The sequence below is a fragment of the Colletotrichum costaricense genome, assembly GCF_030867565.1.
Source record: "Colletotrichum costaricense strain IMI 309622 chromosome Unknown Scaffold_13.1, whole genome shotgun sequence".
Classification (NCBI taxonomy): Eukaryota; Fungi; Ascomycota; class Sordariomycetes; order Glomerellales; family Glomerellaceae; genus Colletotrichum; species Colletotrichum costaricense.
Window position 1 is genome coordinate 354,649 of NW_026848242.1, and position 21,529 is coordinate 376,177.

At 53.0% G+C, this 21,529-nt stretch overlaps 9 protein-coding genes across 9 annotated transcripts; 2 read left to right on the forward strand and 7 right to left on the reverse strand.

The window, feature by feature from the left end:
- Positions 1-1,822: 1,822 nt before the first annotated feature.
- Positions 1,823-3,268, reverse strand: CCOS01_11555 (uncharacterized protein; the record flags this gene model as incomplete). Its single annotated transcript, XM_060459708.1, has 3 exons — positions 1,823-2,535; positions 2,585-3,011; positions 3,062-3,268. 3 exons carry the CDS (start codon positions 3,266-3,268, stop codon positions 1,823-1,825), a joined length of 1,347 nt encoding a protein of 448 aa, XP_060309539.1.
- Positions 3,269-3,798: 530 nt separating this feature from the next.
- Positions 3,799-4,179, reverse strand: CCOS01_11556 (uncharacterized protein; the record flags this gene model as incomplete). The annotated part of the gene is made up of 1 exon (XM_060459709.1): positions 3,799-4,179. The coding sequence occupies one exon, from the start codon at positions 4,177-4,179 to the stop codon at positions 3,799-3,801; it is 381 nt and encodes a 126-aa protein (XP_060309540.1).
- Positions 4,180-6,566: 2,387 nt separating this feature from the next.
- CCOS01_11557 (uncharacterized protein) lies at positions 6,567-6,815 on the reverse strand (the record flags this gene model as incomplete). Its single annotated transcript, XM_060459710.1, has 1 exon — positions 6,567-6,815. The coding sequence occupies one exon, from the start codon at positions 6,813-6,815 to the stop codon at positions 6,567-6,569; it is 249 nt and encodes an 82-aa protein (XP_060309541.1).
- Positions 6,816-7,803: 988 nt separating this feature from the next.
- On the reverse strand, positions 7,804-8,398 carry CCOS01_11558 (uncharacterized protein; the record flags this gene model as incomplete). Its single annotated transcript, XM_060459711.1, has 3 exons — positions 7,804-8,010; positions 8,086-8,251; positions 8,301-8,398. 3 exons carry the CDS (start codon positions 8,396-8,398, stop codon positions 7,804-7,806), a joined length of 471 nt encoding a protein of 156 aa, XP_060309542.1.
- A 1,459-nt stretch (positions 8,399-9,857) lies between these two features.
- CCOS01_11559 (redoxin) lies at positions 9,858-10,789 on the forward strand (the record flags this gene model as incomplete). Its single annotated transcript, XM_060459712.1, has 3 exons — positions 9,858-9,981; positions 10,050-10,252; positions 10,613-10,789. 3 exons carry the CDS (start codon positions 9,858-9,860, stop codon positions 10,787-10,789), a joined length of 504 nt encoding a protein of 167 aa, XP_060309543.1.
- A 1,704-nt stretch (positions 10,790-12,493) lies between these two features.
- Positions 12,494-13,377, reverse strand: CCOS01_11560 (60S ribosomal protein L24; the record flags this gene model as incomplete). The annotated part of the gene is made up of 3 exons (XM_060459713.1): positions 12,494-12,775; positions 12,896-13,039; positions 13,327-13,377. 3 exons carry the CDS (start codon positions 13,375-13,377, stop codon positions 12,494-12,496), a joined length of 477 nt encoding a protein of 158 aa, XP_060309544.1.
- A 617-nt stretch (positions 13,378-13,994) lies between these two features.
- On the forward strand, positions 13,995-15,567 carry CCOS01_11561 (adenosine-deaminase; the record flags this gene model as incomplete). The annotated part of the gene is made up of 2 exons (XM_060459714.1): positions 13,995-14,215; positions 14,442-15,567. The coding sequence occupies 2 exons, from the start codon at positions 13,995-13,997 to the stop codon at positions 15,565-15,567; spliced, it is 1,347 nt and encodes a 448-aa protein (XP_060309545.1).
- Positions 15,568-16,115: 548 nt separating this feature from the next.
- Positions 16,116-17,001, reverse strand: CCOS01_11562 (nascent polypeptide-associated complex subunit beta; the record flags this gene model as incomplete). Its single annotated transcript, XM_060459715.1, has 4 exons — positions 16,116-16,345; positions 16,502-16,674; positions 16,858-16,864; positions 16,950-17,001. The coding sequence occupies 4 exons, from the start codon at positions 16,999-17,001 to the stop codon at positions 16,116-16,118; spliced, it is 462 nt and encodes a 153-aa protein (XP_060309546.1).
- An 843-nt stretch (positions 17,002-17,844) lies between these two features.
- Positions 17,845-18,331, reverse strand: CCOS01_11563 (assembly factor cbp-4; the record flags this gene model as incomplete). Its single annotated transcript, XM_060459716.1, has 3 exons — positions 17,845-17,981; positions 18,038-18,222; positions 18,279-18,331. 3 exons carry the CDS (start codon positions 18,329-18,331, stop codon positions 17,845-17,847), a joined length of 375 nt encoding a protein of 124 aa, XP_060309547.1.
- Between the last annotated feature and the right edge of the window lie 3,198 nt (positions 18,332-21,529).

A 21,529-nucleotide genomic window follows, 5' to 3' on the forward strand; every position in this document is an offset into this window, starting at 1 on the left:
AGGTCTCGTTTCAAGGCATCCTAGAAGATCAGGGTTCGAGTCAAGATGCCGCGTGGTAGGCCTCGTTCCTGACGCATGGGAAACCAGACGCCTTGCACGCACGCCCAAAGAGAGGAGGAAAAATCTGTAATGAAGAAAACAGCAGGGGCTGGGATGGTAATTCTCTTATTTTAGTATCATTGAGTCGTCTGATAGTTGTGTTGCCTTTTTCCGACGGAGTTTTTTTTGTGACTGACTGGTCTGATGTTTTGGCATTTAGACTTTGAACGTCAAAACGTGTACGCTTCGTCAGCCTCCAGCTCTCACTTGCCTGTGTCTTCTTGGTCCATCGTTCTGATCGGACAACGCTGTCGTAGGCATGCATATACCATCGTCTGCGAATCCGGATTTCGCGTGTACGGGGGAGATGGACCTGTTCGAGATCTTCCCACGGATACCTCAACCGCACTACGCCCTTAGCGAAGATCATAAAAGAAAAATGATGGATGTTCTGGATACTACATCGCACCCATTCTCGTCCGTTTAACAAAGAGACGCGGGATGAACGTAGATGCTGTCGATCAATGAGGTTGGCGTTCTCTCAGGCTCTCCCGTGGCCATTGCCGCATCAGGTAGTCGCTACTCACAAACGGCGCGTCTTACTGGTTCGATGAGAGTTCCGCGCGACAGGGGTCTGCTCACCCCCACCGAACGAGGAACGCCAACGATGGATTCAGAAAAAGACCATATCCACAGACTTTTCCGTCTGTGCCCATGTCTGACGGGGACACTAGAACATTGTTCCGATTCTGTATCCGTAGTCTCGAAGATGGGAGGTAGATCTCGAAGATGGGAGGATACCCTAGAAACCACCGCCGGATGACTACGTGCCTCAGCTCTCTGACAAAGTCCGAAGGTCGCCTGGGGGAGGGAGGCCCGCTATTTACGGCATTGCCCGTTTCTGGAATGAGTCTCTCGTCTCGGGTTGCCCTGCATCAGCCGGATTTACACCGCCGAGGGGGGGAGGGTAAACGTCTCAGTTTCATGTTGTATAGGTAGAATTTAAACTTTTAGTGGCTCAACTTCCCCGCCACCAGGCATCCTCAGACGGTGGAGGCATACTTTGAGTTGAGATGGGATTAGATGGGTTGTGTTCATGCACGATCAGGGTATCTTCCCCCCCCTTCCCTCTATTTTTTCGTCCGGAGTCTCCCTTCTTCCGAGGCCTATCATCAGAGGCTCTCCTGCCTCAAGTCTATGTAACTTTGTAGTGTCGCAATGACTGCTTCGCTTGCGGTTGGCGTTCTTGATCTTGAGAAGAAACATGATCACAAGAGGAGAGCCTTCCGGTCGTTGATTCAGGCTTGTTGCAGGCGAGGTAATGAAACCCCCTCAGTCGATAGCACGAGTTAAACAAATGCAAGTGAGCTCAAGTGATACCATAACATGGAGTGACTCGTCTAGATCAAGGTAGTAGAAATCGCCCTGTCATCTGTATCCTATGAACTTTCGATGGCACGCAACTCAATACCAGATAGTTGAGCTTTGTACCCGGCTGAAAGACTTGCCCTGCTGACGTATACACGTGAGGGGCAAACTTTCTTCACATCGCGTCATTGGAGCTGAATCTGGTATATAAATTTCCATGTCTTGATATACAAAGCCATACGACAAAACATGATCCCTCCACCGTATACGCCGCGCCCAAGCAAAATGGTATTTTGGTTCTCATCGTCCGTTCCAAGCATCCTTCACATACTCAATTACACCTATTACGGCCACCAACAAACAGAAGCTTTGCGATACAAGCTATCCCAGCTGTCTGTATCAGACAAAGACACACTCAAAAGTACCCGTGCTTTGGGATGGCAACAAAGATGGCGGTGAGGACACCGCCAACGAGAACGGCACAGAGCATTGCCTGAAGGAAGATGGTGTCCTGGATGGTGCGTAGAGCAGGCTCCTCAATCCACACCTCGCGGTCGAAGATCTTGCGGACAATGTTGCGCTTCTCATACTTGATGACCCAAGGCTCCGACTCGTAGCTGTTGTTAGATCCAAACGTGTCGAAGGAAGTCTTGCGGTCGTCATTCTCCTCGTCCACGAAGAGCTCCCAGGGACGAACGTGACGATGGTGCATACCGTGGAGGACAACGCACATACCCTTGTAGGCTGCGACCAAGGTGGAAATGCCCAAAACCCATCCAATGGCAGCCAGTGCTCGCCATCCGCGGCCCGCACGGCTGAGAGTAATCAAGATGGCGACGACAAAGGCGATAGCAATGAGACCAACGCCGAGAGCCCGGGCGAAGAAGACGCGAGCGGGGTTACCGTTGCAGATGGACCAACGAATGAAGTTGGGGTGAGCCTGCTGGCGGAGAGAGTTCTCAACTACTTTGATGGCCAAGCGGCAGGCTGTAGGATGGGTAGTGTACGCAAGGGCGTGAAGAGTGGCGTCACGTTCCTTGGCCGAGAGATTGAGCTGTCGCGGCGCACCCTCCATAATGTACGTGGCGATAACACGATCAATCTCTTCACGGAATGGTTGTATGGTGACTAGATCCAGTCAGCAAATGCCTTGAAGCCCTCGAGTCTGACAACTTACAAGGCTGCTTGGCACCCACGGCCGCGAATGCATCACTGGCCTGAGAGCGGTACGAATCGGCATTCGACACGCCTTGAGACCCCGTGTAGACTGAGCCTTCGTAGTCGTTTGGGGTGCGTGGAGGGGTGTGGAAAGGGTTGTTGGAATCTTGCACGATGCCGCTCGTGGCACCCTTCTTCTCGAAATCGGTTCCCTTGAATATCTCTTGGCCGGGCTTCTTGCGCATCCTCTGTGACTTTTCCTTGTTCATGCGTTGAAGCAGATCAGTCTCCATGGTTTCGGTCCACTCGGGAGCGAGAGACATGTCAGACGTCTTTGCTTCCCCAAAACGCTTCTGGAAGTCCCGGTGCCAGAGGAAGAATTGAAGGTTTTCTGCCGCATGCTCAATATATATCAGGTAGTTCATGAAGTCACGCACGGTACAAGGCTATCAAGTCAATACTTTGGACAGTATCAAAGTCATGAGAGGCAACCTACAGGACATGTGCCACCGTTGATAATCTTGTCAAAAGTGAGCGACTCTGGGATGCCCTGCAGTTTTCCAGAATTGCCGGAGCGCAAGGATGAGGAGGTATTGCTCTGCTTTTCATTGCCACTGTCAGATACATCTGAAGTGCTCCCGCGAGCTGAGCTGGTGTTGCTGACGTATACCGGTCGGCGGTAGGTGAGAGGTAGAAGACCCATAGTTGGATATTTGATAGAAGTGACACGAAATGTCGCAGTCTGGTTGGTAGTAGGTGGAGAAGCGAATGAAATAGGTGGTCTTAGGTTCTAGGGTGTAGGACAGTGAGTGTGAGTGAATGTCCAGAAACCTTTGATCGAAAGAGACCGCCTTTAACTTGTAGTATCCAGGTCCAGGAATGACGTTCCACGGGTAAGACCGGACAAAGTTGAGGGAAAGAGAGTAGTGTTGGGCTCAAGGTAGGGTTGGAACGAACTACAAGCTACTGCACAATGAAGAATAGTGCTCGCCTTGCGGGAGGGGTAGAAGGGGTTGGGAGTAGCGAAGAACACAACTAAGATGGGAGATGAAGGAACGGGGGAAACGGTCGAGGGCACAAGACGACTGATATAGCAGTGAGAGAAGAAAAGCAGGTGTAGGCGTAGGCGTGCCTGTGAACCCATGCCCAGATATCTCGAGAGTTGAGGAGAGTCGAGGGCTGCTGGGGAGGGCCAGGACGATGGCCAGCCCCACACACATTTCGACGGAAAGACTACTTTATTTGGCCATGGCTGGCTTCCGTTGACGGAGAGGGCTGAAGCTGGGCCCATCCAGAAAGCGCGAAATCGACCTGTAGCCGGGGTCCCTGTGGGACACTGGGAATTGGGATGGGTGAGGCGTCCAGACGTTTGTTGTTTCCTGGCGGAATGCGGACGGGTGGGAACGACATGGTGTGTAGGGATGTGCTTTCTTCTCGGACTTGCTTGGTGATGCTGATATTGAGGGCACGCTTGGCAGGCATGGAGGACGACGCAGAAGGAATAGCGCACCCGCGTGAGGGTGGAGGCGATGTACCGTGCAGTACGGAGTAGGCATGTATCTTCATTTCTGATTTTCTGTATGCAGCATGAGATAGTAGAACATTGAGAGACATGGCCCTGGCCGTGGATGCATGTGGGTATGAAGGAGAAGAAGCAAGAACGGCGCTAGCAACCGCATCGTTGATTTTCAAAGTTTACGCAGCGAGCCCTTGCTTACCTGGCACGCCTCGCGTTGTTGTGGCCATTGTTTTGGACAATACGAAGAATCACAGCGCTTTGCGTTTGCGTTTGCGAGGCGAAGGCCCAAACATCTCTGCTATGCTATGGTGACAAGACAAACGAGGACTGAGTGAGCCAAAAGCAGTGCAACGAGGTGACCAAGTGACCGGGCGCCTCAAGAACGCCCATTCTCCCATTGCAGACCTGCTTCGAAGCCATAAGTGACGAAGCTCCCGAAGCAGCGAAATCACTGTCGATCTCTTGCAGCATCGTGGCGATTGGTGGAGTGGCCCGGCACTAGCATCGAGGCTTTCCTGAACGAGTAAGGAGCGTCTGTTCGGCTGAGACAGTTCACAGCTGGGCTTGTCTTCCCTGCTTGGGGAAAATCGACTCTGCAGAGTGCGGAATTGGCTGGTAATAGGTACGGATACCTTTTATGTGGGAGATTGCAGGAGATCGGCAAGAGGAGAGCGTGGAGAAGACACCCAAAGGCCTGGAAATTTTTCAAACCGGCGTGACAATGATTAGTGATGTCTTTGGAAGGCGAGTGAAACCCCTCGAATATTTATCGGGTGCTGCTTTCACCTCAAGTTGTTGCAGCAACAACCTGACAGGACAATAGTCAGCATCAGAAGTTGGTTCGAGGTCAAGCGAGGCTCGCGCGAATCCTTAGGACTCGTTCCTCTCTTTTCTCCAGGGGACCGGGCCCGGGGCACAGAGGCGTAGGAGGCGGCCGTAAGGAGGTGGACCATGACGAGAGCAGGCGGCGCCTCCCACATCAAGCCTCCAGACTTGCCATCGTCGTCTGGTGGTGGACGGAGAAGAGCTCCGGGTCCGAGAGGCCGAGGCAGGACTCCCTTTGTTCTTCATGGCGCTGAGTCTATCAACGGATGAGGTCAAGGCTTCCGGACTGAGGAGACTGTAGTCCATCAGTCCCCATCCCCAAAGCCCGTCAAGTCGGATCACGAAAGGTGCTAGTAGGTAACGTAACGTGGTCCAAGTCGAGTTTGACTTTGGGTCTAGGTATGCCAGTCGCCTAACGGCGCTCAGGAGATATTGATCCGGCGTAGGGCAGGCTGTGAACAGACGGTGGAGCTACGACACAAGCGCGGGATTGCTGAGAGAGGCGTGCCTGGCGTGCTTGATGGGAAGTATCCGTACGTAGGTATCCCCATCTGACCGGGGGAAGAGAGAAGAAGAAGATGAGAAAAAGAAAGACAAACATGCTGCCCAGGTGGAAGGGGGAGAAAAAATAGAGGCAAGGGGTTGGTGGTGGTGAAGGTACCTATTCCTCTGTACTACTGAGGTACTAAGGTAGGCCAGAAGGTACCTAAAGTACTGGCAGGGTCTCCTGAACGACGGTCTGTGCGCGTTCCTTCCCCGAGATCGATTGACGATGTTTCCTCCCCTCTCTCTACTATTCGTACCTTGTTCGCACCTGCCATATGACTCTCAAGAAACGACTTCCATTTGTAAGGCAGGGAACCTTACCCGGAGAATTGAGTTTGAGCGTTCGATTTATGTAATAGGTCCGCCTGAATTCCTTTTCTTCCCAAATTTCATCAGACGACTGCAACGACAGACAACTCAAAGATCAGACGAGATTACTTACACGAATCCTCTCCACCAAGGTCGGCCACCTTCAACCAGCCCCAAACAGCATTTGCTTTTTGCCACATTATCATCTCATGCTAATACTCCCCTGCCTGGTCCTCATGCCAGGTATCTAGTCATAGTGTCAAGGCTCTCCTCAGCGAACCAGATCGGTCAGGCTAGAAGCAGTAACGAGACGACTAGCCTCTTCAAACCATCCCTGCGAAGAATGTGAAGAAGAGTTTGAAGGGGCGCCTTGATCATGTCTTCTCGCTAATCGATAAATCTATCCCTGCTTACACCAACGGCCAATCAAACAACCACTCAACCACCACCTTATCCTAGCTCCTCACTTTCACCCACCGTCACCCACCAGCTAGACAAGTCCAGCCAGCCTGAGAAAACCCCATATCCAGCCTGTCGCACCAAATCACCAAAAGCCTTAGTAGACTACCTCGGCTTATTCGGTCTCGCTAGTGTCGCCGACCATGGTGACATGGTCGCCGTACCTAACCATCGCCCCGAGGTCAGTCTTTGTGCGTCCATCCCCCCTCCCAGATTTGTGCCAACCGTCTTCCGAGCAGCGCCTTTTCTGTGTAGCGTCGATGAACCACCTATCCGATCGAGCCAGCTTTCAGTAGCTCTACTTTGCGAATCGGCCGCCTGTAACATTGGCAAAGACCACATCTTACTCCAACCTCACCTTCGCACTGTCGCACTGCAGCAGCTGTCGATGCAGAGGACAAGATAGCATTCCATTCAGGTCACAAAGCTGAAAATACCCCTGGTGCAAATCATTGCAGTCATCTCGAAGCGACCCCCCTCCAGCGGGACGGACGGCCCAATGGGCGGCCAGAACCCCTGTGCCGAGCCAAACGTCACACGTTACCCGATTGCGACGCTGCTTCCGGCCCGAGAGGAACAGATCGCCGGGCATGTTTCCAGCTGCGTTCTGTATAAGGTATTGGCTCGCCTATCGTGCCGCAAAATGACCATTGTGTGTATCTGTGACTGCTCTGAACGCGGCGTGATCATATGCAAGCTGATGGTTTTCGTCACAGCCCTTCGTCTCTGCTCTTCTTGTTTGGCTTCTGGCAAAGCTACATTTCTTGGTACCTATCCTCAAAAGCCTTGATTGGAACGATGACAGATTCGGGCAATCTCATATAACAACGCGAACCGTCGGCCGAGGTTGATGCTTTGCTAATTGCCATCATCTCGTCCTCGCGCAGGAGCCTCTCCCTTCCCCTAGCTCTCGCATCGTCTCTCTGGTCTCCATAACCGCCTCTTTGGATCGTGGCGTCAAGCTCCTGTCATGCGCTTGGCGACCTGGACCACACGACGCTAAGTCTTCCCTACGTCTTTCTACTCGAAACCAAGAAAGTTCTCTAGCGTGGACCATGGCACAACTCACCTTCCTATCTTCGCTGGCAAGATGTATTCCATGAGAGTCAGGAGCGTGCCGCCCATGTGCTGGCCTAAGGATCTTGACCAAGGTGTGTAGGTGCTTAGCTCCCAGGATCAGAGGGGGCAGTCACTCACACTTCCCGCCTCGTGGAGAACTCGCGAATTCCTCGTGGGCGGCTTGCTAGTCATATTTACGCCTGTTTTTGGTATTTCGAACATTGGCCTTCTATGGAATGTCTTGAAAAGATATGTGCCTGTCTCGTTCCTCATCCGATTGATAACATTTCCCCAAATCTCAAGACATGGCGGCGCATTTTCGACAGTGATTTCCAATTTATCCGACAGACGCACAGGTGTCAGCAGAGAGGATTCCGGACTCATTACTTCGAGACAAAAACCCTGCCGCCAGGAACACGAGCCATACTACGAATCATTGGAAGTCGTGCCCTACTACCTAATCTACGGGAAGGATTCGGATCTTTGCAGTTCTGACAATGTCTTGGCACAGAGGACAGATTTTACCAGTGCCTCTCAGAGATATCAACGGTATTCACATCAACGCCATCCCGGAACCACCTCTCTGTGTCTTCAATTTTGACATCGTTCCCGCTCATCTGTCTCTTGCGCATAAGCCCGTTCTCAGCAAAGGTCCAATCCTCGAGACCATACGTCCGCCACCATTGTCCCGACTCATCATGCCACTCATACCAGAATTGGACGGCAATCTTGTTCCAATGGTCAGTGATCTCTCAAAAGCGCAGCCACAGCTGCGGGGTCAACGGTGACTCTGGGGAGCTTACCTTGTTATCGGTGAAGGCGAACAACTCCTTGCGCAGTCGGTAGCCATTCTCCTTCTCCCACTTCTTGGTGAGCCATTGCTCAATCTCATCTCGACCCTGGAGAAAAGTGTCTCTGTTGCGCCAGATGGAGTCGGGCGTGTAAGCCATCTTCACTTTTGCGGGGTTTCTGCGGCGATGTCAGTGGGCGTCTGCTTCGGTTGCTGAGGGGCACGGACTTGGAGTTCCATCCATCCTGGGCCGCCTTCACCTTGATCCTCGCGGTTTCCTCGGTGAAGGGTGGGAACGGTGGTCTGGCTTCGTCTTGGCTGGTCATGATTCAAGCAATGCGATCTTTCCAAGTGATGATGCCTAAAGTCATGGAGCTATCGCCATGGCAAAGACAGCAGTTTTGAACATGTCAATCATGCTGGAAGAAGACATAAGCACCGGACGATGCAACCAATCACAGGCACAGGCTGCCGGGGGTTCGGCCTTTGTCAGCTGTCATCAGCGCCCTTGGCAAACACCGCGGGTTCTGCTCTTACGAAGCGACGTCAGATGAGGCGCAAAAAAATTGATTTTCAACCTTTCAGCTCTAGTTGAGAAATTCCAATCTAGCCTGAGCATGATGAGTCTTTCAAACTTCGGATGGCTTGCGGAGTGAGCGCTACAGCAACAAGCAACGGCCGACGCCGGCGCAACTTCTGCCTCATCACACAGAGCCGCGCTGGCTGCAGTTGCGGTCTGTCGTTGTGTGAACCAGGTACCGCAGGATTGACTTTACTGAGTACAGGCAGCTGGTTCTTCAGACGATGAAAGTCAGGTAATTCCAGACAAGCACATGCTCGCCGACTTTGTACCATCTGCACGCCAATGACCACCAACATCCAGAAATGTCACGCCGCCCGGGTCTGGAGTACCCGGACCTCGCCATGATGACAAAAAGGCTCCCAGAGTCACAACGTCTTGGCACAGTAACTCCGAAGGACGTTGGTAGAAGGCCGACAGGCTGGATGCTCGGACGGCCGAGAGGGGCCCTTGTTCGCCTCCCCCCACCGGGGGAGAGAGGCCGGGGATCGGAGCCCAAACGGACGCGGCATAAATTCCCGGTCTTGCGTCATGTCACTCTGTGGGCCGAAAAGGTGCGCATTTGGCTGGTGTTATCAGAGTTCAAGGTACATGTCATCTATTCGTACCTCCCCCATACGGATATTCTGTCTGTTGTCACTTTGAATGCTGCCGTTATCTACTTGGTACCTTACCTTGTACCTTGAGCAAGAGAAAAAAGATACTTTGCATCATGGCTTCCAAACGCGAAAGCGGGCAAACAAGAAAGACAGCTCTCCAGGGTTCCGAGACAAATCAAACCGTCGAGTGCCTCTTGTTAGTGCAACGGTAGGTCCCAGTGGTCCGCACTTCCTTGCCCACTTGTATGCCCGTATTCGTCACAAAAAGACTACCTGTCGTGCCTGTGCCTGAGATGGTCGGCGGTGGTCCCAGGAAGGAGTGGCCGCCCCGCGGCTAAGGAGCGTAGTATCCGTATCTCAAATACAAATCATCACGAGCTCCACTTCCCTGGAAGCTCGCAGAATTGCGCCTGGGACCCTGACTCGGCGATCCCTCGATATCCCGCCCACCTACTAATTCGCCCTACCTTCCTTTCCTTTATCTGATCTTGTTTTCCCTTTCCTTCCATTCTTCACCAAACCACTCTACTACCAATCCACTCTCAAACCTCCAACGCACTTCTTTCTTCACCAATTTCCTCAACCAACCCACACCAAATCATCAAAATGTCTGGTCTCAAGGTCGGCGAGCAGTTCCCCGAGGGCGTTGCCTTCCAGTACATCCCCCACCAGGAGGAGACTGCCGACTTCAAGGTCTGCGGTATCCCCATCAAGTACGACACCGCCAAGGGTAAGTCTCTCTCTATCAATCGAAGCATCACAAGATCCTCTTGGCTAACTGCTCCCGTCTCCCAACAGAGTTCAAGGACAAGAAGGTCGTCATCGTCTCCATCCCCGGTGCCTTCACTCCCACCTGCTCCGCCTCCCACCTGCCCGGCTACATTGAGCACAAGGACGAGCTCAAGGCCAAGGGCGTCGACCAGGTCATCTTCCTCGCCTACAACGACCCCTTTGTCATGTCCGGCTGGGGCAAGGCCAACAACATCAAGGACGACTTCATTGTGAGTTTTGCCCGTTTCTGTCTCGCTGTTTCTGTTGCACCTTTTTTTCTTTTTCTTTTTCGACTTGTTTTCTCCAGCTAGCAGCTAGCTTGTGCTGTGCTGTGTTGTTGCGTTGTGTTGTTTTACCCCTCCCCCTCTTTCCGTGGAGCTCACCCCTTCACCGACTCCGATAAACGCCGCCCGCCCCCCACCCCCCACTCTGCCCCTCCACAAGGGGGTGGGAAAAGAGTCTCAACATGATACCACGATACGCTCAAATCGCCTCACCCGCGAAGTTGCATTCGTGTCTTCTCTCATCTTTCATCGCGCAATATACCAGCCACCGTCACAAGCATTGATGAACTAACCCGGCTTTCCCAGGTCTTCGCCTCCGACGCTAACGCCGCCTTCTCCACCTCCATCGGCTGGAACCACGGCGAGCGCACCGCCCGCTACGCCATCGTCATCGACCACGGCAAGGTCGTCTACGCCGAGAAGGAGACTGAGCTCCAGGGTCTCGAGGTCTCTGGCGCCGAGCCCGTTCTCAAGGCTCTGTAAAGAGTTGGTACCTTGTGCCACTTGAAAGATTTAATGAATTTTGCGTTGGGCGGGTTCCTTTTTTTTACGTGATGAGAAATGCCCAAGACATGGTCTCTTTTATAGACGAAAGAGGAGAAAGAAAGGGAAACCTTTTTCCGACGCGCGTTTAGAACAAAAGCTCATATTAGAATTTTGAACTTTCGTTAGACGAAGATTGGGGCGGTTTTCGGATCACGAAACCACTTTCTTCCGCTTATAGAATAGAGACAAAAACTGAATGGTTCATGAGACCTGGCCATGTTTCTGCCTAGTTTGAAATACGTGATCCGATGACTGGAACGTGAGCTGTTAGATGCTTCGGTAGAGCTAGTAGAGCAGACGGACTTCGTCTCGGTAGCGGGGCTCGGAGATGCGATATTGCCGCGAAGAGAGACGGACGGGGGGAAGGAACCACAGGAGGAGGGGATGGTTGTCTTTCCCCCGACGCAAGTCATGGTGTTGTTGGATACTTACACCGGGTAAGCTCTATTACGCAGATGTATGTTACATGTGCGGCTCGTTTCCATAGTAGGCATGATGCGGATAAACTTGGGGTATCTTGACCCCAAAAGATGATGGATGTCCAGAGGTGTGTGTTTGATATGTTCTTGGAAAGAAAGGCTAGAGTATGATGTTTACTTGGAGTTTAACCAGCGGGCTTGATGTACTCGAGTGAGGACGAGGGTATGGATGTCTGTCGACGGCCGTCTTGTACAATGAGAGATGTGGTTTCTTTTCCCGCCTCATTTGCTGTTTTCTTCACGGCCTTTCGTGTGAAACGGTTTATCGAGCAGGGCGAGTTCTGGTGATGGCACGGCAAATTCTGAAAATACCCTCTCCCCCGCATGTCACTGTAAGATGGGAGAAGGGATTTTGAGCTTTGTGAACGTTTATCGTGTGGAGTAAGGTTCAGTCCTCATTCCGAGCGCGGGAAGCCGGGGGATCAAAGGAGTTCTACTGTCCCTCTACTTCCGTTGAGGGGAATACATGATGTGACAGCCACTACGAAGCGCATTTTGTTTGATGCTTCTCCGGCTCGTAGCTTCGCTCCGGGAACAACGCAGGAAAGGGAACGGGAAGGTTTGAGCTCGTGGATGAGTCCCGGGATCTATTGCAGTATATCCGCCTCTTAAGATCTCGGCGACTGTCTCCCACGCATGTCAACCTCCCAAGAATCACGTCACCATTCAAATGGTACAAAACACAAAAAGACTAGTCACCAAAGTACGGGATTCGAGGATCAAAAACGTTGGTAAGAATCCCCCGTTGGGACAATTCCATGCAAATTCCGTGCTACCCGTGAGATTGTGTAGTTATAGAACCCCAAAGTCCCCGTTTCAAAGCACAGTGAACCCTCGACTCCAATCAAGTTTTTTTTTGAACCTGGTCGTATTGTGCCTTTCACCAATCGTTTGTTGTCAGAAGCGTTCGTTCCTTCTCGAAAAACGGTCTCCCCCTCACCAGCCGGAGGGTTGAAAGAAAAACACCTAACCCTCGGCCGGGATTGGTCGGTGGCCGTTTCTGTTCTTTGCTTCCCGCATGTCACACCAGCCTCACGCCGTCTCGACAGAGAAATGTTTTTACTCTTTTTTTATTTCATCATGTCAAGAGAAGAAAAACCCATCACGCAAACCCAAATTTTTTTCCCCCAATCCTCAACGAGAGACTAGAAAAAAAAGCTGTTTAACGGGTACGGGCCTGGACCTTGGGGGCGGCGCCCTTGGAGCCCTGCTTGGAGGCGATGGGGCCCTTCTTGCCACCGGCGGCGGCGGTCTTGGCCTTCTCGGCCTTCTTGGCGGCGGCGTCGGCGTTCTTCTTGTCCTTGGACTCCTTGATGGCGGCGGCGCGGGCGGCGGAGCGGGCCTCGGGGCGCATGGAGCGCTTCTCCTTGATCACATCGAGGGAGGCACCGACGATGGCACGCTGGGCCTTGACGGTACGGCGAGTGCGCTTCTTGGCGACCTCCTGTAGTGGGGGTCAGTCATGTGCTTTCTACAAGGTCGAGGTTCGCGACGCGTGAAGGGGTTCGAGATATTACATCTCGAACGTGACCATGCGGCATCGTCGCGACGGTTTGGCACTCACCTCAGAGATACCCTTGCGGTGCTGGCGACGGTACAGGACGGTCCAGGCAATGCGGCGGGGGTTCTTGCGCTGGAGGAAGAGGGACTCGGACTTTCCGTTCTGGAAACGGAAGATCTTGGAGTCACCGCGGACGTAGAGCTTACCCTGTAGTCAGAGTCTCGTCAGCGTCTTGTTCCCATGCAGAGTGTTATGTCTTTGCCTCCTCCGTGAAGTCGTCTCCTTGCAATCATCTTTCCTTTTCCCGTCGATCAATCGTTGCCCCATGGCTTGCTCGGTCATCCAACTCGTTGCCCCTCATGTCCCATCTCTTCCATCTGGGGTTGAGCTCCCCGACTGCCCAGCCATGCTTTCAACAGGTTCCTTCGATCGACTGGGGGGAAAGATGATATCGGAGATATAGGGAAGGATGGGTGGCGTTGTCATCATCGTACCTTTCCAGGGTAGATTCTCTGTCCGGAGAACGTGTCGTCGTACGTGCGCATCTTGAATAATCAGTCAGAAAACAATTCCTCGAAAATTTTCGGAAGATCCTCCTGTAATCGACCCTCAATTCCTTCTCCTCGTCTGGCCCAGCGAAGTTGTTCGTGGAAAGCGGCTGTCTTTCGGAAATGGTGACGTTGCGGTTTTGTTGGGTAATCGCTAGGCCAGCAGTCGGAAGGAAAAAAATCGAGGGTCGACCGGACGAGGGGGTAATCTATTGAACGTACATTGGCGGTATTGAATGCGAACGTTGGCTGACTTGTCGATGAGGTCAAAGGGTTCGGGAAGGGGAGGGTAAGACCAGGCTGGCACTCTTCGCGAGATTCTACAATTTTCGACTCTGGTTCGGAAATTCGTCGTGGGAGGGTAGAATAGCCTAGTGGGCGTCAACCCTACGCGGACGGGACGAAAGAGTGGGTCTGCTTGGTGGTGCATGTGTCACGTGGAGATAGCCATTACCGATATTGAGGTGGTTGACTCGAACTGCGCCACATATTAGGTAGAGTGCAGTGGATTTGTGGCTTGCCTGGTCCAGAAGCCCCACTCTCAGCTTCAAGTCGAGATGTGCACCTACGACACAGGTTCTTGCTTGAGAGAAAATGTCGAACGGATACCGGTGATGAAAAGTTGGCTTAAGGTGACGAGACCGCTTATGAGAATATCACGGCCGCTGAAAATGCCAGCCGACCCCGATGAGATCGCAGATGTTGTCCTAGGGCGGTTCAAGAAGCTACCTACAAAACGCAGGCCCCAGGTTAGAGACAATGGCCTACATGAATGGGTTCCCCTGAGCGGCATTGTTGCCGAAAAAGATGGCGTCTTAACTTGTCTCTCACTCGCGTAAGTAAGATGATCATGTGTATGTTATCGTGTGGATGATCTCGGGTCGTACAACTTGTAGTTGATTCATGTGGCACATCATACTTCAGACTCTAGATCTCATCTTTCTTAGTTCACGATATTCTATATGGACAATACTCCTCGTAGCTTCCACGATACGTAGCAATATCAGACATCATTATCTCATAAATGTCATCAATGACCACTTGACTAACACCTACCACAGAACGGGCATGAAGTGTCTCCCAGCCAGCAAACTCCCCCTGGCAAAAGGAAACGCCCTCCACGACTGGCATGCCGAAGTCCTCGCCATCCGCGCCTTCAACCGCTATCTCCTGGACGAATGCGACACCCACTCGCAGGGCAGCTCGCCCACCTCAGATATCATCACAAGACGCCCACCCTCCGCCATCTCCCCCTCCTCACCCCAACCCTTCGCAATCAGAGACGACGTCACCCTACACATGTACTGCTCCGAAGCCCCCTGCGGCGATGCAAGCATGGAACTCACCATGGCCGCCCAAGAAGATGCTTCACCCTGGGAACTGCCTCCGTCCTCAGCCTCTCCATCCGGCACGACTACTACGCCACCTCCCCAGACAACAACAGACACAACCCCCCTCCCAGGAAGAGCCTACTTCTCCCACCTAGGCATCGTCCGCCGCAAACCAGCCCGCGGCGACGCGCCGCCGACCACCTCGAAATCCTGCTCCGACAAGCTCGCGCTCAAACAGTGCACCTCCCTCCTCGCCTCGCTGGCATCCCTGCTGATCCACCCAGGCAACGCCTACGTCTCGTCCGCTATCCTCCCGGAATCGGAGTACTCCGCTACAGGCTGCGAGCGCGCCTTCTCAGCAAGCGGACGGATGAAGGCCGTCGTGGATGAAGCGGCGCGTTGGAAGGGTGGATACCGGTTCTCGCCGTTCGAGGTGCGGACCACGTCTAGAGAATTTGAGTTCTCGAAACGGATGGTTAGGAGGAAGGCTGGGGCGGATAAGATTGCGGCGAGTAACCTCGCTGCTGCCTGGACACGCGGTGGTGGTGTTGATGAGGGGACGATGGGCGGCGTGCTGCAGGGGCGGAAGGCATTTGATGTCCGGGGCGCGAGCTTGGTTTCCAGGCGGAGGATGTGGGAGCTCGCGGCGGCGGTGGCGGAGCGGGTGGCCACGGAAGGTGGTGACGACGATGAGGTTGGGGGGTTGCTGCGGCGGGCGTTGGATGTTGATGCGTATGGCAAGGTCAAGGGCGGGGAGATGCTTGTTTATCGGAGGGAGGTCAAGGAGGCTGCGAGGAGGGTTGCGTTGGCGGGGTGGGTTGTCAATATTGGGGATGAGGAGTTTGCGAGGTTGTAGGATGGAATTCGTCACGGTGGTATGGATGCTAAAAGACACGAGTGCGGCGCAATTAGAAAATCATTTTGTATCACTCTTAGCATCTTCATCGTCTCACCATCTCATCACGCTGTGAGTATAGATTGTTGATCTTGTCGAGACCACAATACTGCGCAGTTTGGACATGAACGGTGAGTCTTCAGCGTCTCCCAGGAGCCTGACTTCCTCTCACCGTCTCACATCCACAACGACGCACACAATTTCAACCGCCGGGAAACAAATTGGGAGCGTCTTCGTATCGATAGATTTTTGCGTTGGAAGTCAAGTTTGTATCTCGTTAATTTTCCCATTCCTTAAAACCCACACGCTCGTTCATAGATGATAGGCAATCCACGGAACCCAAGGACGGTTTCGATCAAAAAAGTATCTCTCTTCTCCCTCGAACTCCCATGACAAAAAGTATAAAGGTAGTCGCAGAGGGGTGGCACCGTTTGGTTTGGGAGCTTTTTTTCATTTCTTGATCCTTTTTCGGCAAATCTTTCATCTTCTGTTGTGAAGTATTTCGCCGCTTACTCGACCTTGCTCTCAAAGTTCTCACCCTCGACCAGGTCGGGGATGTCGTCCTCCTCGCCGTCCTTGCCCTCCTTCTGCATGTTCTGGTAGCTCTCGGCGAGCTTGCGGAGCGAGGCGAGGGAGTCGGGGCCGAGCTGGTTGAGGATGCCGGGGACGAGCTCGGTGAGCTCCTTGTCCTCACCGTTGCCGTAGATGGCGAAGGTGTTGGCGGGGACGGCAGCGTGGACTGGAAGAGTTTCATCTTTAGTATACGTCTAGGTACTTCTTCGTGCGATGAGAGAGGAATGGGAGGGTAGAAGAGCTATCCTCTGGTGGAGGAACAGAGGTGCATCGGAAAAGAGGACGTGAACGGTGTGATGGTGATAGCTTGGTGGTCATTTACCCTTGGGAGCAGCAAAGTGGATGACGTTGCCGTCAGACTTGAACATGTTGACCTCCTCAATGGCCTGGATGGGCTGGACGTTGAGCTTCTTCAGGGCAGCCTGGAGCTTCTTGTCGTCGGCGGCGGAGCGCGCGGGCGCACGCTTCATCTTGCGGCGGGGAGTGCCCTTGCCGCTATCGTCGGGCGAAGCATCGATACGTTAGTCATCATTTCCTCTTTGTAAACATTCCGCGAATGAGCGGGTTCGAGAGTTGTGTTTGTAGGCAATTTTGTCTTTCTTTCTGGATATTTCGCGGTGTTCTCGGTGAGGGAAAGGGTGTAGGGAAAAAATGAGGGGTCAATTTTCGGAGGTTCACACATACCCTGCGCATCGCGTATATTAGCTACCAATTTCAAAACCGACAGCATTACGACAGCATAGAGACAAAAGACATTGACGCAGACATACCGATACGCGCGGAGGCGCCGAGCTTCTTGAGGCGTTCCTGGACGTCCGACATGGTGGGCAGATTGGCTCGAAAATTGACGAGTTTGGGGAGGGAGAGGGACGGTTTGGCGTGGTGGTTTTGCGGGTGGGGGAAAGGGAAGCAAGCTGGTGCTGTGCGGTCGTCCTCAGGGCAATTAGCAAAAATGTGTGGTATGGAGGTGGGAAAAACCCGGGCGGGCAGCGGCCGGCCGACCCCCCTCAGGCGAGGACGGGAGCTACGACCACACGCATATTCCCACCCCGCCCTCTTTCCTTTCCCTTCCCGACCCGTGTGTGCAGCGCCCGAGGGAAGTAAATTTCACTGAGGTGGGCAAACTACTCACCGTGATTCGTCTATTGTTTGTCACACGTTGAATTATCTACCATAAGGCTGAAGCCGGCTCTGCCAACTTTGCATGATAAGGGTGATGCAATGATGGAGGTTTTGTGCGTGCCAAGAATTCCCTTCGCTTGCGGAAATAGTATTGTGCCGAGGTACGTTCCTTTTCTGGACCTCACCGAAAGTTCACCGAATGAGGTGGGGCCAGCTGAGTGATGAGCTTTTCGGCTTACCTCCTCGAGCGGTGTTGAACTAGGTTAATTCTCTGCGTCACTGACAATCAATGTCTCCTGGCACGATGCAGGCTATCATGTCTCCATCAACAGGCCGATATCAACCCGGGCATCCCAAGAACGCAACACTACTGCCGCGTAGTCTGTCAATTTCATCCAAATATCTTTGAGCCCTCAAACGCCTGCAAGCAACCCTCAGAGGTCAGCATGGTATCTTTCGTTGTTATACAGCCAAACATGGCATAATCCCAGACCCTCCGAGACCACGTTGATATAGTACAGTCCGTCGCAGAGCGGCGGGATATCAGTCCAAGTCATCCGACATTCCCGACTCCTTGCGCATCGCCGCTTGCTGTGCCTTGAGATCTGCCTCTCTCCTCCTCTGTTCATTCACGCGTGCCTGCTTTTGTCTCTCAATATCTTCGTCTCGCACCGTCCAGACTGTTGACTGTGTTAGCTCCATGCTGAACCATAATTCCACGATATGACTGGCGTACTCGGCTTGTTCGACTTGGAGTATTCCTTCAGCTTCGTAACAAACTGGTCAAACTCCTCCTGCGTCTTTTCGCGGTTCGCAAGACTCCTGGCCTGTAGCTCGGGGTTGTATCTCTTGAAGAGCTCCTCTTCCGTCGGCGACACCCACATGGTGAAGGCCGGGCCGCCCACGCAAAAGATCCCACCACTGTGCCCATCTGTCAGTTCGCCATTCCCTGGAGACCTTGAAGAGTCTCAACGTACCCAAGCAGCATCTTTCCCCACAACTTCCAATTCGTAGCCTTCTTTGTCGCCATGGTGATTGAGTTTGTGCGATGCGGTGCGATAGCAGGTGGGCTGTGACGATTTGGCGAAGCTCTGGCAATGGAGGCTTGAGTTTGGGGCTTTGCGACACAGAGGCAGCCCTCTCACAATCGATGACGAACCTGACGCGCTTGATTGGAGATCTACCAGCAGAGACCCAATTTGGAAGGCGGTGGGAAGCTGCCATCTCGTGCACCCTTAGGTAAGCTTGGACTCGATGACTTACGGTGGTCCATGCGCTCTCTTGAGATGGTGTGGCTAACGCTTCCCGTAGGACATCAGCTTTCATCCGCATATTCTTAGACTAGAAGTTCACGCACCAATGCGATCAAGACTCGGGCTCAAGTCCGTTCGAAAGTGTGACGCCCTACACCATCAACTTCCCATGATCGTCAAAACCCACAGACCAGTTCTCATCTTCCCAGCACATCTCTGCAACCTCGTGGCGCAGGCGGAAGACCACATGTCCGAGGGGGCTGTGCTCACTGTCAACAAAACGTTTGTGGTTGGATGATGCCACAACCCATTTGGAGACAAGCAACGCTCCAAATCGACATGCAGGAACGCAAGAAAACGCTTCCCGTGCTCCCCTCCCCAATGACAGGACGAAATCGAGCACTAACCCTCGTGAGTTACGGCGGGATATTCCCCAGAAAGGGAGGCCACCTACGGTGCATCAGAAGCCCATGTGCCGGCCAAGCCTTCAGTAGTAACTGGCGACGACGGCGCAGCCGCCCTTCGATGTCAGTCACGATTTGTCTACTCTCTGTCGTTGTGGCGAAAAGACATCAAAAGGTCTCCGCCTCCCGGGGCATAGTGTCTTCCACGCGTCTGAGGGCTTCCTATGCATCGTGATTTGACCGTTGAGGATTCAAGCCATCAACCCCACCTCACATGGAAACGCCGGTCTTGGCCGCTCAGCCCTTCCTTCGAGACGGGAAAGAAAACGCTTTACTCCGAACGGGACGGAAGCTGACGAAATGCCTAACCCACCTCACCGCATGCTTGGCCGCTTGGCCGTACGTTGACCGGCCCGAACGGCCTTCCTATTCGACCTTGGTCGTTTCCACACTAGATGTGGTAGAGAAGTGGAGGCGACGAAGGCGAACGTCGTAAAGCAATACGATAGGGTAGAGGCCTCCCGAGCGTGACCAGAGAGGCTGATATACCGTCGACGAATAGCAAGACTGTAGAGACTTCGTCACCAGGTCATCCGGTCATTGCTCTTGAGTTCTTGCAAAGCGATTTTCCCGCTAGATGATGCATTCCCAAGTAAGAAGGAATGCCGCAACGAAAAGTAGGGACTAGCTGCGCTGCCTCGGGGTGGTTGCATAAACAGGCAATGCTGTCACTGAATCCCACAACCGTTCACCGGCACCAGTTCAGTACGGTATACCAGCACCCGCGCTCCGGGCAACAGGACGGGAGTCGACGGGAAGCAAGAGAGATGAGACGAAATGTCGCGGACAGGCTCGGCGCACAGAGACTTTACGAACCTAATTGCCCCTCGTCTCGCTGAGGGTCCTGTCGGTGCACCAGAACACCAGACACACCGGAAAACGGGGTTCAACAGGACAGGAGCCTGGACTGTTTCCGCACCCTTGCTTTTTCGGTTCTCGATACTTGGGGATAGGGTTCTTCTCCTACTCTCCTGATAAATTTCTTCTTGTTTTGAGAAGAGGTGAGCAGGAGCCGAGTAACAGCCGGGCCCCTGATGCTCACGGCTGACTGCAGAAGGGTGATAATGCTGGATCCCCATAAGGCAGACTCCATGGGAACAGCAGACTCAAAAGGGGCGTCAGGCCAATGAGGTTTGCCACTGGGGAGTTTCTGATACAGCGCTCTTGTCGTGTGTACCTCAAGAGAGAGAGAGACGCGGAGCCAGAATGCATTGCAGCAATGCTCATTCAACGGGTCTTAGGGGGTTTGTGATTGATCCCTGCTTCTTAATAAGGCACATTGTGCGACCCGGGTCAGGCAGTCAAGTGAGAGCAGGCGACATGCCTGATCAGCGTCGTTTTTCTTAGGGCACAAGATTGCATCGCTTGCGGTGGCTGATAGGATAGGTTTCCGTACTGGAAAGATCAAAAAGGAAGAGGTTGTCAGATGAAGCTTTTTGGGGGTGTTGCTATAGAGGCACCTAATTGAGGTTGGAATGTCTCTGATTCTATCTGCCTCGTGACGACGAAGACGGAAACGGCATGGTAGTTGCAAATCATTCGTTGAAGACAACTGTGACATTCCATTGATGGTTGCTGGACTGACGTCTTTTTCTTTTCTATTCGCAAAGCGAATGAATGAGTGTGGAGGGGAAATGGGTTGTGGAATGCAAAGGCTGGGAAGCATGGAGTCAATGGACCCATCCACTCGGAGTACCTAACGGTAGGTACCTACGAATGGGCCCAGTCATGCCAGTGAGGTGCGGTACCTTACCGTGGCCATGACCTCAGTTCCACGCCCCGATGCTGGGAAGACCCTCGTTGCAGCGCTCGGATGAACCTTTCCTGTGAGGGCTTCGTGCTGCGGCTGTCCAGGGTAATGGTATACTTCGCTGAGGGCGAGAGGGTAGAAAAGCGAGAGATATGCAAATTGTCGTGGGGCCGGCGGCGGTTCAGGCATGGTTGCCCAACTGATCCGGGATATCCTCTCTCTCAAGGTGCAGTACCTATGTAATCTATCCGGTCTGTAAGCTGATGGGCGGGTCACGGGAGGCCCCAGAGAAATAAGAGTATAAGACCCAGATGAAAAGATTAATGTTGTTGTAAATGTAACGAGCAGGCTGGCGCAAATTGAAGGCGGTGCTTCTGTTGGATCCCGCTTCATTCAATGCGCCTGAAGTTCTGATGTACATACAGTACAGTACTGATAGGCTGTAGCCCCTTCCCCCCTCTGCAAAGTCACTCAAAGTTCTCCGTAAGAGTAACCTTAAGCTAGCAGCGGCAGTGCGAACGCTGCTTCCGTACCTTGCCTTAGTGAGGTACTTTATTACTTGCCTTAGTAGCGCAAGTACCGAAGTAGCGTCGTATTGAGTGGATGAGCTTCGTCTCTGGTATCGAAACCATCTTGACAGGCCAAAAGGTACGGATCCTTGTGACCATGAGGACAGTGATGACAGAAAACGACAATCATCGACGCCGTTCGATAGCTGTCGCTTCTATCATCTACAGACTTTCAGCAACGTGTTGACACCA